At 34.5% G+C, this 14600-nt stretch overlaps 1 protein-coding gene across 4 annotated transcripts in view; it reads right to left on the bottom strand.

Annotated features, from left to right (window-relative positions):
* Positions 1 to 8404: 8404 nt before the first annotated feature.
* CADM2 (cell adhesion molecule 2) overlaps positions 8405 to 14600 on the bottom strand; it is a 1267951-nt gene continuing 1261755 nt past the window's right edge. For all 4 annotated transcript variants that reach the window (XM_086321892.1, XM_086321883.1, XM_086321874.1 and 1 more), the window contains 2 exons: positions 11362 to 11487; positions 8405 to 10550 (listed from right to left, as the gene is read on the bottom strand). In XM_086321892.1, the coding sequence (XP_086178018.1) occupies positions 10432 to 10550; positions 11362 to 11487 (245 nt within the window). In that variant the 3' untranslated portion in view covers positions 8405 to 10431. The remainder of the gene's footprint in view (positions 10551 to 11361; positions 11488 to 14600) is intronic.

Consider the following 14600-nt stretch of genomic DNA (forward strand, 5'->3'; position numbering starts at 1 on the left):
ACGTCCTAAAGGAAATTAGTCCTGAGTATTCATTGGAAGGACTGATGCTGAGGCTGAAACTCCAACACTTTGGCGACCTGATGCGAAGAACTGACTCATTAGAAAAGACCTTGATGCTGGGAAAGATTGAAGGCAGGAGGATAAGGGGACAATAGAGGATGAGATGGGTGAATGGCATCACTGACTCAATGGACATGGGTTTGAGTAAACTCTGGCAGTTGGCGATGGACAGGGAGGCCTGGCCTGCTGCAGTCCATGGGGTTGCAAAAAGTCAGACACGACTGAGCAACTGAACTGAACTTAACTGATGACTTCTGATAGCCTCTTTCATGAGCTAATTTCAGGGCTAAAAGGAGACATGTGGACTCTCAAGAAAAAGGTCAAGTAATGATATTCTTGCAAATCTCTTATCAAAGGAATGTTATCATCTGTTTCAACAAGAAAGAAGAGCAAGGTCTGAAGGCACAAACTTTCCCTTCCAAGGTCCCAGTCCTGGCTAAGAGGAGGCTGAGCTCAGTTGGTGGCTTCCTCAGGGCCAGGTCCCCAGACCCTGCTCAGCTGTCATGGCCAGGTGCCAACCCTCAGGCTCCTCAGGTGGCCCAAATGGTGGGCAGGGAGGGAGCCAGGTCTCACAGGCTGCAACTATCAGGTTGCAGAGGTGAGGGTAGGGGAGAGGTTCACAGCTGCTTCAAGGCCTGGTCCTGTCCAGTGTGTGGCCCTAGATCCCTGCACAGCCTGTTCCCTGGGCCTCCCAGGTCACCTTCTGGCCCCAAGGCCAGATGAGGTAAAGGGCCTTGGGAGAAGGTCGGGATCTGCCTCTTAACTCACTCTCAGCCTGATGACCACCACTTTGCCAACATTTCTCTGAATGCCCTCACTGAAGGTTGTTCACTGAAGGTCGCTTGGGGGAGAAGCCCACAGCAGCGCTGACCAATGGCTGAACAGGAGCACTAATGGTCCCTATAACCTTTGCTTGATAAGAAGGCATGGAGCAAACATGCACAACAATCGCCTCATGCTAAGGACTGTGATTGGCCAGGCTCTACTACAGTTAGACTTAAAATGTTCCCTAAACTCTATACAAAATACTCTGTGTATGCCTGATTTTACATGACTCCACCAGATTAGCAGAAAAATCTGTAAGCAAAATATGATTAAAAATACTAAGGCCTTCTATCTACTTACAGGGCATAGAAGATACTTCAGTGTCACACGAGACAATATATGTGTTATTTGGTGCTTAAGAGCAGGAAATAGTCTGAAGCACAAGAATGAATAATTTATAGCAAGAGGTGCAACTTTGATATGCTTGCGTGTGTGCTCAGTCACTTAATCATGTCTGACTCTTTGTAACCCCGTGGTCTGTAGCCCACCAGGCTTCTCTGTCCATGAGATTTTCCAAGCAAGAATATAGAGTGAGTTGCCATTTCCTCCTACAGGGGATCTTCCCAAGCCAGGGAGCAAACCATCCATCTCCTGTATCTCCTACAATAGCAGATGGATTCTTTACAACTGAGCCACCTGGGAAGACTTTGAAGCAAATGAAGAGGTCATTGGTGGATTATGTAGTTAAAATAGGAGTCCTTAGATCTCCAAAACACCTTGTCATTGAGCTGAGGAGTTTATGAGATTGCTGACCCTTTGCGATCCCTTTTCAGGAAATTTCTCTGATCTCTGGCAGAAGGGTATTAGGGCATATTCTCATTTGGTAATATTACCAAATGCACAAACCTTACCTTTAGAAATTTTCCAGTTGACTTCTAATTATTTTTTTCTCCCAACACATTGAAATAAATTAATTTCCTGATATACTCTCATATATTCATGTTACACCCATTTTGCTAAATATATTTTCAAATAGTAGAGTGAATGATTACCACATTTCAGGAATATTATGTTGCTTTCCAGAAATATCATATTAGTTTAAAAAAACCTGCACTACATTATTATTGTATACCAACTCGAATCTACCTGAATATGTATTCCATAAATCTGCCATGTGTTCATATTATAGGCACCCTCCATCTGTGTAAGGATCCAGTTTAGTAAAAACAAAATGAATTAAAGTATTAAAAGTATGTGCAGGACACATGTTTTTAGGTCTTTTAATAATGTGTTGACCCTGGTCATTTCTTACAGACACTCTTCAGAAGATGAGTTAATTTCTTAAATTTTCTAGCAGAGTAAAGATTTAATATTAATCAGACCTATTAAAAAGTCAAATAGAAAATCTCCATAGAAATACCCATTGAATTTGAGACTATGAACAACGGTTAAAAAATAGGCTACTTGTTTTTCAGTTTGATTAAGTCATAAGACCATTTATAATTACTTTTTTGATTAGAATTCTCCCACTTCTTCCTCCAACATAGCAATACCAAAGCAAAGAATGTGGTCATCACTTGGAATGAAAATTTAATTATTAAATTTCACCAAACAATATGGTTTAAAAACCTTTTAAAACTATTTCCTGGAAATTCTTGTTTTAATAGAATGTACACTTATTTTTAGCATCATCCTGGGATTATCACATTATGAAAATCCCTTTCAAAGCCTAAAATTGCCTTGAAATTATTAATTAAAGTTTTTCAGTATGTTCCCTTGATTTAAAAAATACCAAAGAATATTTTGACTGAAATAACACTTGCTATTATGAAAATTGATGGAATTGATATATCTGGAAATGTGGATGTCATATATGTATTTGGTGGTAGAACTGAAGAAAAGTGGGCATTTTTGATAACTTTAAAAGAAATAAAGAATTGTGTCTATGAATGTACTATTTCAGATGTCATTTTCTTGTGGTGCTGAACGTGCTTTTACACACAGTATCAAATTTGCTATCATGTATCACAGGGCTTCTTTTGCTAGGAAAAATTAATTAAAATAAGTAAATGTTATTTCATAAAATAAACCAGATACAAAATCTTGCCTTGTATTTACAGATAAATTTTAATGGAATATTTCATGGTCTAACACAAATATCAGACCCAGACACTAATTCTTGTACAGCCTTTGGCTTACCCTGTATAACAAAATCTGTTATTTAAAGTAGATTATAAAATACCTTATGGTAAGTGAACTTCCAAAGACACAAAGAAAATCCTCCATAAATTTAAAAGCTTATCTCAAATTCTTATTGGCATAAGCTTAAGATGAATATGTTATTAATTGCATTATCTTAGGTAGTTGAAATATATAATACTGGTTAGAGTGTGAAAATTAAAAGGGTGTAAGTATTTTTGCTTCTGTTCCTAGTCAACATTAGTAAACACATGGAAGTGATTGTAAAATTATCTTTACAGAATTTTGGAATGTTGGCAATCTCAAGCAAATTTCCTTAACTCGGCAACATTTTTTTAACCCTTAGTCAGCATGTTACAAGGTTCACACATTCCAAAGAGTAACAATTATATGTTGTACAAATAATATAACATTTATTTTACTACTGCTTAACTTTTTAAAACTTCCATTTAGAAACTTACAAAGAAAATGGGCATCACTGAGGAAGTATAAAATGAATGGATAATGTATGCAGTTGAAAAAAGTTATGCAAAATAATGTATTGGCATAAAGAAATATGTTTCATGGTATATTTTATAATCTGTCAGTGGGATAAAAGAAATTTCTACCTTTCTGTTAACAAGCCTAAGAAAATGAACTAAATGAATAGACAATTCAGTAATGTCCAACAGATAGCTAAAATTCAAATTTTATTTTTCCATATGTATCAGACAATTTTTTTCTGACAAGACTTTACTGAAAGATGAGGTGCAAATGGGAACCCTGTAAGAATGTTTATAAGAGTAGTACATGACATATTTTAAGCGCCACTAAGTACACATTGAATACTTGTAAGTATATAGGCATATCAACATGCAAGTGTCATGTACCTAATATTACAATATGCATTTTGGTTTTTGAAAATGTTAATGATAACAGTAGATTCAATAATTGTGTTTCTCTATCTTCTGTGCAATATGTTTTATTTCAGTGCATCTTCTTTACAGCACAGAATTTATTTTTATGCTGTCATAAATATACCCTTCCAAAAGCTATGAATTTCATGTCACATAAATAGAACATTTTATTTTTGAAGCTATGTTACTGGGAACACCCGCATTTCTGGGTACCATTTTCAGAGATAAGTCTTTAAATTCTTTTTAACATGGCAGACTTGTTCTGATGTTAGTTATGTTGAAATATTTATGATAAAAATGGAGCTTTGTTGAGGGAATATTTTTTGGTTGAATGAAAAGCTAAACAAACAATTCACAAATATTGATGTGAACAGAGTATGAAAAAAAAACATGTCAGTAATCCCGAACTCATAAACCCTTGGGTTACTACTTAACTCCATCATTGAATCTACAACAAGTACAGCAGGTACAGTTAAATAAATTCATAAAGAGATTAGTTTTATACACTTGTAAGGAGAAAGAGTACTAGTTTTGAAAATTTTCTAACTTATTTTTCTTTCTATTTATGAGACTCATTCCATACATTAGAAACACAGAGAAAAGCAAAAAGGATAAAGAGATAACAATTCAGTTTACATTTCATGGTTTTTTTAACCAACTGGTGAACACTACTTTCAACCACCAAATATTTTATTGCATATAACTTTCACTATCAGCAAATATAAAGAGAAAGTGTCTACTAGTTTCATGTACAAGGAAAAGTATCTGAAGAAAGAAAACATTTGAGGTTTGACAGTACTGTGTGTAAGATAAGTGTAATGTGGCATTTCATACCGCACTTAAAAGTTCATGTAGGAATCACTGCTGTTCCGACCCTGGATGTGGGAAAAGTGCTTAAGTGCTGAGCCCTGGTACGTTTTTCTTTTGCCCCTGCAATCTTCAAATATCTTTTAAGTTTCTTCTTTTGAAATATACAGTATATTCATAGGGGAAAATAGTGGTTTTGCTTTACATCGTTTTCACATTTGGGCCCATTCTCTCCAAAAGAACCATACATTTCTTGTGAAATATATATATATATATATATATATATATATATATATGATGGTAGAAAATACAGCAAATATTATCTATAACATAACCACATAACATAGAATAATCTTACTTTAAGCATCATACTTTGAGATTATTTTTGTATCATTTTTTTCCTAAAGAAAAATCTGCTTTTAAAATGCCATTTCCTTTCAGAATAATTAAATTATATGATTTGAAGAATTCATATTATTTCTATGCAGACAAAATAAAGTGGGTCTTTGTGGCAATACTTTGCATTCATTATTCTGGGATTATTTGTTAATAAGGAGGCCATTTTAAATACTTAAATATTTATCTTACACAATAACACTTCTTGGGAAAATAAAATTACATATATGATTTTTACTTAAAAGCATAGTATTAACTTATAAGAAATTGTTTCATCCTAAATAGTAAATGAAATGTCAAGTTGGATTGCAAAGTGTTGCCACTTGGTTTTTTTAATCAGCACAATTATATCACATTGAAATATTAAATAGGAATGAGAGGAACTATCCTTTTAAAGTTTATAGTTTGCTTATAGGAAAAGTTAATGACAGAAAAGGGAAAACAAATGCAGATCCATACGCCACTGAGTTACACTAAAAGTAAAGTTGGCTTTTGAGATGTCCCAGGGGGTGGGGAGTGGACTGTTAGGATAGTCCCAAAAGAGTGCTTCCTGGGATATCTTGTAAATAATTATTTCTTCTATTTATATCGAAGTATCATAGCCCATGTTAAAAGTGAGAGGTAGAAGGATTATTGTAAGTATGCATGGCAGAGAATTTACCAGCTCTATCCAATAACTATTGCATTCAATATTAATAATCTCAATACGTAAAAATGCTGATGAGTTTAGAACCCATTTTTACATGTTGTCCCCTTTAGCTCTCTTTATAATCTTGCTACCTTCAATCCATTGCCTTTGGAAGGGTATAAGTGAAGTGCAAAGGGCATGTTTGGATTGAAATAGAGAGAGAAAGAGAAGAATGAATTGAAAAATAAAATACATAAGAAATTTCCATTAAGATATAGTGATTCTAACTATTAAAGGTAACCTATATTCTTTGAGTAGATTTGTACTTGTAATAAAAGTCCCACAACCCATTTAAAACACACATACACTCAAAGAAAGTATAAGAATTCCAAATTCAATTAGCTCTGAATCAAAGTTGAAAACTCAGGTTATTTCTTTCTCTCCAGTAACACTAAAAACTAGGCCAGATAATTATATTGTGCAATGTTAATGATTAAGCAAGAAAAACTTAACGTGTTGTTATATCAGTTGTAGTTTTAACTAATGAGGTGAAGATTAGCAACCTCTTAGATCTTGTTGAAAAATTCTTTAAAATCCCTTTGCATTAAGTATCCAGCAATAGAATTGCAGATATTGCACTGAGTGTATTTCAATATTGCCAGTGTATATTTCAAAACAAGTTCTATTATCTACACTAAGATTTCCTCTTTCCCAATATTCAAAATGCATATTATAATTACATGGGTTTCCAACATCCATACACAGCAAGTACAAGATACTTACATGTACGTACACTGTAGTTACCTATATTTGCATAGTTTTTAGTGTGTACTTTGTGCCACTTAATAAAAAGCATTACTCCGTAATTCTCATTAGGTGTTTTATTTATTTCTTCTGTAGTTGCCAGTTGTTTTCTGTTTGCTTTGTTTTGTATATTCATCACAGACCACCATTTGCAAAGGGGGATTACAGTGGGCATTTTTAGAGGGCACTAAGTAATTAGCAATGTGATGGGGAATTTGCAGTAAGATATGAGGTTTTGCAGTTTCTCCACATTTAAAAAAAGTAACATGAAATTTCACATTTATAATTCAATTATCCTTATATCCAAAAAAAGTATTTTAGATGTTCCCCTTGGTAACACTTTGCAATAAGTGGCACTAAATTACACGATAACTGCTATGTTACATGGAAGAACCATCACCATCAAACAGCTGCTGTACATGGGCCTATATGGAGTCTCAATGCCATTACAATCATGAGTACATAATTACAAGTGAGCCTGTCCTTTTAATTGAGATATTTATATTTTTACAAAGAAATAAAAATAAATGAGGTGTTAGCTTCTTTGCCATATTTAGGAAAGTTAGTTTTCTTTCTCTATTTGTTTCTTTAATTGTGGGGTTTCAATGCAAGATTAAGCATCTTGAATCAACAAGAGATCATCCAGTTTCTAGATTAAACTTCAATATCAGGTTCCTTAAACTGCTTCCTGGATTCTCTGGTAAAAGAAAACAAGTTGAAATCTCTCTCTCATACACACACACACACACACACACACATACACACACTATTCTGTTCATGCTCTCTATCTTTGCTCTTGCACTCATAAAGTTTCCTTTCCTCCCTAATTTTGATAATTGTTTTATCTAGGACATTCAAATATGGAAACCAAAAAAAAAAAAAAAAAAAGAATGCTGTTTACACTTTTTTGATGGAGGACAATTTACACTGTAAACAGTACACTGGCAGAGAATAGCTACTTTTGGTAAATAATAATGTTCCATATTCTACTGGGGTGTGTGTCTGTGCGCACTCCTTTCATTACATTCTGTGGCTATGGTGCTTACTAAGCAATGACCGAATTTGGCTCTCTGGGCATAAAATGTGCACATTTCAGTCATGGCAATTGAAATGGTTCATTTATATATTTATTTCATTTTTTCTGATTTTTATAGAAATGAACATAATTTTTACAATTTCTTTCATTGGTGGAAATCAAATAATTTTTTAAGATAGGAAAATATAACTCCAATGCTATTTACTTTCAGTAACTGAAATGATATCTAATTCATATCTATTTTAACTGTCAAAATATTTGATTAGAGCTCACAAATCATAATACACAAGTTAGTTTCTTTTAAAGGCTTCCAATGAGTTTTTATATTACTGTCAAGGGTTAAAAGAGTCGAAGTCTTGAATTGTAACCAATTTTGGATTTCTAATTTTATAGTGCTATAAATGATGATTGAGTTATTTAGGCAACAGTTTAGCAGTTGGAGCCAAGTAGAATACAGATGAAATGAAGAGGGATGTAAATACAGCATCAATGTAGAGTAGCAATTTTGTAAATGCATCCTGAAATTAGGCTTTAAATAGTAATTGATGATGCAGTTTATACAACTTACTTCTGTAATAAGAACCTTTCTATTTTGTGCTAACAGAATGAATTTTGCTTTGTGGAGTCTTTCTAAAGATTATGCATTGAAAGATATGAACAGTTTATAAACCTATTCTAGTTTCAATGTGTCTAGTAGCACCTACCTGGTTCTCTCAAACTACCATACTATATTAACATATTATTGCATTTTTTCCACAGATGGTATGGAGTGAACTGTAAAAACAAGCATGCAATCACATCAATGCAGACTTATTTCCTTAAAATTGTCATACTGTATATGATTTATTATGTTAACACTCAACCACATCATATTATTTATGTTCTGTATATTCTGAAAAAGTGCTGCTTAACTGACATCGTCCTTTTTCTTTTGTAAGAAATCAACAAGATAAATGCTTCAACAATCAAAAAAAAATTAAGAGTCTAATGTTATCCTTAAAAGATTTATACTTTTCTGATAAATAATCTAAGATACAGCACCCTTGTCTTTCATTTGATATTAATACATGATGTCATACTCAACCATTCTCATTTCCCAAAAATAAATTCCAAGATATTATTCCTAAAACCATAGGCCATCATGCTTTCAGACATCACAAGTATAGCTACCATATTGTCATATTCTTTTTCTTCCTAAAGGTGCAATTCTTGTCAATGGGAAAATAATTTTTATCTAACTGGATTTTTAATCTTTAGCATAGAGTATCAACAAATCTAATGACAACTAATCTAGCAGTATTTTTTTTACTAGGAGAAATAATATGACTTCAGATTGACTCTGTGTCATATTTAAGAATACAGCATTTCTTAATGGTTAAATACATTGAAATTTCAGAAATAATCCAGAGAAAGAGACTTTCACCTTGGAGTTAAAATTATGGCAGAAATTCTCTATCACTCACTGTTTCATATGTTTATACCTCACAAAATGCATAGACAGGAATTTAATATAAAGAATTAGTTCATTTATACAGAAAACATATCTCAAACATCTTTTTTGGCAAACCAACATAGGTAAGCAGCTCTGGAACTGCCAAATTAAAATTTGTAAATTTTTAGCAAACTAAGAGTTTATTTTTAGATTATTATTCAACTGTGGTTGTAATTTAAAACCTGAGGCTGTGCACTGGTTGTTAGCTTAAAATTACCTTTCCTTATAACATTGTGCTTCCATTGTATAACAAAAATTAACAAGAACTAGAAAAATTTGTTGTTGAACAGTGCTAGGACATACAGACAAAAATACTAATACATGTTATCTACTTATAATATTGGTTTAAGTAATATCTAAAGGGATATAATGGACATTAGAAAATGCTTACTCATGACTGATTACCTACAGCCAAAAAAGTTAAATATGTATCAAATAATGTTTAATTGGATTTATTATATGCACTATATACAGATACTAAAATGTTTCAAAATTGTGCCCTATGGATATTTCAATTTTGTTTAGGCAGGTGAGTATGGAGCAAATAAATTACAGAATCAAATTAGAGAAATGAATGAAGTCTTTGTGATTCCCAAAATGGTAAAATGTTTGTAACAATTTATTGGTAGATGAAGCTAAAATAAGCTAATGGTGGGATCTATATAATTATATAAGACTGCATGTCATGACTGTAATCCATATTCATGGCTCCTGTATCAAATACTATATTTTTAAATAGCAAATTGATACAGCTTTATCAGTATAATCTCAAATATTCCAGAATCTATTCTTCAATAGTTTATTTCAGTTTGTGTTTTTTAGGGCATATGCTTCCAAAACATGCCTTTGAAGATAGACATGTAGAAAACATCATAAACCACTAACATCCGAATTGAACTTAAGCATGTTAGGTCTGTACCTAATCCTGTTCCTTGTGAAAGCTGTCCAGTGGCAGATTTACAAGGTCTTTGATTTAAAGGGAGCCAAAAATGAGGGGGTGGGGGAAGCTCTGCACACTTTTTTTTTTTCAATGTACAAAAACAATTCAATATCATGATCCAAGGAGATGATTAACATTGTTAAGGCTGTATATTCAAGCACTGTAATGTTAAAAGAGCAATGGTGTGGAATTTACGCGGTAATAAATGTCCTGCATTATGGATGGTACGGTAATTAAAGGGTGATGCTTTCGACAGCTGATTGTTGGCATACACTGGCTACGGATAGCAGTACGGTATGGAAGTTAATAAAGGTAGCAGAAGATGGTAGAAATGAATTCTGAAAGATGATAGCCAGTTTTCTCCAGCAGCCAGCCTGGTACATAAAATTCAGAATCTTGGCCTGCATTTTAAATGAAATATTCTTTTTTTTCTTCAGCATTGACTTGGCTGCCCTCAGCATTGATAATGGCTGTGTCAGCATCTGGTGCATCTTCAGCTCCTTTAGCTTCATTTGTTAAATATGTTCCTGTGGGTGTTGAAAGAAAACCATGTTAGTTTTGTCAGAGTGGTAAAACAACCACTGTTAAAGTCACATTCATTTAGGAAGAAACTTAAGCCAGATTTCTTATATGTTGAAACATATTCTGAGGTGTAAGAAACCATACAATTCACCCTTCTAAAGTTGTATACTTTATTTCAGTTTTCAGGTATATGTTGCAGATGAAGCTGTGTGCAGGTTAACTAGAGGCAACTGCCAAACTGGCATGGGTAATGAGTACTTTGATTTATTTAATGATGGCTACAGACCATGTGATCCACTCATCTATAGCAATCAGGGCCCTTTGTTCAGATGTTGATAATGATCACATCAAATGTGTCAGCATTCATTTTGGTAACTCCATTTAGAAGTAGATTATACCAATAGTTTTCTACCTAACCCATTGCAAAAAAATCACGTATTTTCCTTATTAATATGACCACATATGTGTCCATAAACTTACAAACAGGAACATTACCAAATGATTAATATTAGAGTTGAATTTCAGTCCTAGAGATATACTACAAACTTGCTCCCATATTTCTTTTTTTTTTTCTTGAACCAATGATTCACTCTGTGACTTCTGGCTATTGGCTAAGTATTATTTTGCTAACCCAATCCAACTTTAATGTTGAGTAAAATAATTAAGAATTCTCTGAAATAATTTAGTATTCAGATCTCTCAATTTCAACCCTCATCACACACACACACACACACAGAAAGAATAATATTTCATGATGAAGCTAGTCTTTAGAATTTTTTTGTGAAATTTAAGAATGTCTTATTATATATAACCTACCTTTATGTCTTGCCAGATATCGTCCAAGCAAAAATATAGAACACAGAGTGACAAATACAACTACAGCCACGATTCCTCCTATAAGAGCATGATCAGGGCCAGTCTGGCCAGCGAGAGCATTGGGATCTTGAAAAAAGAGAAAAAAATATTGTTTTAGTTCATGTGATTTTAGACATAGAGTACATATCTGCATTAGAATGAGTTGTTTTGGAAAGTAGCACATTAAAATAAAGTTTTTTTAACATGTATTACACCAATCATCTAGTCAACAGATATTGGGGATATAAAATTTGACACATAAATTACCATTGCCACTGAGTTTACATTTTAAGGGAGAGACAGTAAACAAATATACATATATGATTTTGTTTAGTTATATGCCTTTTCTTTCTCCTCTTCTCCACCTGAAAGTATGTGTATTTTTAAATGTGACAAACACAACTATATAATTTAAAAATACAGTTATGCATAGGAAAGGCTGGGATTAGAGATTATAACAATTATACAAATATACAAATATTATACAAATTATACAAATATTATTATTTTATACAAATACATCATACAAATATCATTTAAAGCTGAGGAAACTGATGAACTCTCTAAGGGAGAGAGTCTAGATAGAGAGGAGAAAAAGTCTGAAAATTGAGACCTGAAAAGTTCCCATATTTAAAGTCTGACAGAAGTTGCTTCCAGCAGAGAAGATTGAGAAGGAGAGAAAAGTGGGGTAGGAAGAGATCCTGGCGGGCAAACAATAATTGATTAAAGGAAAGATCATTTTTTAAGGAGAGGGGGGTGTTACAAACTCTGTTGTATTATCGATTGAAGGAGGAAGATGAATACTCAACATTGAGGATTAAATGTCTGTTGCACTTGTAGCTTTAAGGGCAGTGGTTGGAAAGATTAGATTCTGATATACTTTTACGTTCTGCTTTTGTTAAGATATTAAAGGAGAGAGCTGAGCCTAGTAGAGGATGGCCAGTTTTCAAGCAGAAATAAAAAGATCAAAGGAAGCTCAGATGTGAGTATTTAAAAGTTTGGAAAATCCACTATTTATAAAAGTTGCGTAATAAGAGATAAAACTAAATGAAGTTTTGAGCAACAAAATATACTAAGGCTCAGCTCTGTGGCAAAGGTCAGATTGAGTATACTGCCTACCATCCAGGGTCCTTTGTGTGCATAGCTTCAGGAGAGCTGCGTACAGTCTACAATCTACAAAAGAGTTTCAGAGGGAGACAGGAAACAAATAAATTAGGTCTGGCAATTCTGCTTCCAAAAAGTCTTGAAATATGGTTATAGGTACAGGAATCTGACAAATAGATTAGGAGTCTACTTTGTTTTTAATGGAACTACTGTGCCAGAGAAGCATGTACCTAGTTAGAAAACAAATAAAAAGAAAGAAAAGTCTGATTATTGAAACATCAAAAACTTCTAGACTACCAAACGTGGTGAAAACAAGAAGTGGCCTATAAGACCTGTGTAGTACCCATGAGAGCATATGACCAAACACCCACTTCCACTGTGGCCACAGAGCATGACTGACAAGGCTGAACTTCCTGTAAGATAGACTTGGAGGAAGGCAAAAAATAAAATTAAATTAAAAAAAAAAAAGAATGATCAGAAGAGAAGCTAGTTTCTTTAGGGACTATAACTGTTGCCAACACAAAGGGAACTTTTCATGCCAGTCTGAAATATTTTCATAATTATTATGGATCAGTGACTACTCGGTGTTTCCCATTATTCCTCTTCTTCCAAAAGAGAGCATTTATATTAAGGAGGGCTTTTCCTGGAGCTTTTCTGGTAGCTCAGCTGGTAAGGAATCCGCCTGCAATGCAAGAGACCCCGGTTTGATCCCTGTGTTGGAAAGTTCCCCTGGAGGAGGGCGTGGCAACCCACTCCAGTATTCTTGGCTGGAGAATCCCCATGGACAGAGGAGCCTGGTGGGGCTACAGTCTATGGGGTTGCAGAGTCGGACACAACTGAGCAACTAAGCACAGCACAGGGTTTTTCCTGACTCTGTTCTATCACTGTATTTTTTACATGGGGTGGAAAAGAGCATTGAAACTTGTGTTTTGGTTCATTTTTCCTTGAGCTAATGCATCTGGAGATGATGAAGATAATTATGCATATTTGAGGACCTTGGTCATTGAGTTGGGTACACTAGTATGATGGGACTCTGGGTTATCTCTTTGGATGGGGTAGGGCAATGGTTTATGTGACAAAAAGAAGGTAAAAAATATTTGGTGATCAGAAGGATATTATGGGCAGATATTTCTAGCTGATAACAAATTTGCGTCCTTTATTTTTCAGTGCACAGAGCTAGACATTTACCAGCTTCACTGGCAGTTGCATGTGGAACCATACGATTTGTGTTCTAGATAGGTGAAAGAAGGCCCAGCTAATAAAAGTCTCCCACATGTAACCATCCAGAGTGATAGCAGGAGGTATGAGTTGAAATTAAGAGAACCACAAGAATAAGTCAGGCCATAGGTCACTGAATCTCCACCTGGAAGAAAATTGTTGCCCAACTAATAACACGGGGATCATCAGACTGCTTGAGGGGAAAAAGAAAAGCTTTATTTTCAAACACTGAATACTGAAAAAAGTAAAATTGTCACAGCAGCTATTGTTAATTTAGCTTTCTATTATACACAGGAGCAAAAAATAAATCTGCCATGCCTCTGAATACCCTATTCCTAGCTTAGATATATCAGAATCAGTTTCAAATTCCACCTCCTGTTCAAGTTCCCAAATACAGTTCAGTTCAGTTGCTCAGTCGTGTCCTATTCTTGGTGACCCCATGAACCACAGCACGCCAGGCCTCTCTGTCCATCACCAACTCCCAGAGTCCACCCAAACCCATGTCCATCCAGTCGATGATGCCATCCAACCATCTCATCATCTGTCATCCCCTTTTCCTCCTGTCCTCAATCTTTCCCAGCACCAGGGTCTTTTCTAATGAGTCAGCTCTTCGCATGAGGTCGCCAAAGTATTGGAGTTTCAGCTTCAACATCAGTCCTTCCAATGAACACCCAGGACTGGTCTCCTTTAGGATGGACTGGTTGGATCTCCTTGCAGTCCAAGGGACTCTCAAGAGTCTTCTCCAATAGTACAGTTCAAAAGCATCAATTTTTCAGTGTTAAGCTCTCTTTATAGTCCAAATCTCACATGACCACTGGAAAAACCATAGCCTTGACTAGATGGACCTTTGTTGGCAAAGTAATGTCTCTGCTTTTGAA

The sequence above is a fragment of the Bos grunniens genome, chromosome 1 (genome assembly GCF_055505025.1).
Source record: "Bos grunniens cultivar Pamir isolate PY7600 chromosome 1, Bosgru_T2T1.0, whole genome shotgun sequence".
Classification (NCBI taxonomy): Eukaryota; Metazoa; Chordata; class Mammalia; order Artiodactyla; family Bovidae; genus Bos; species Bos grunniens.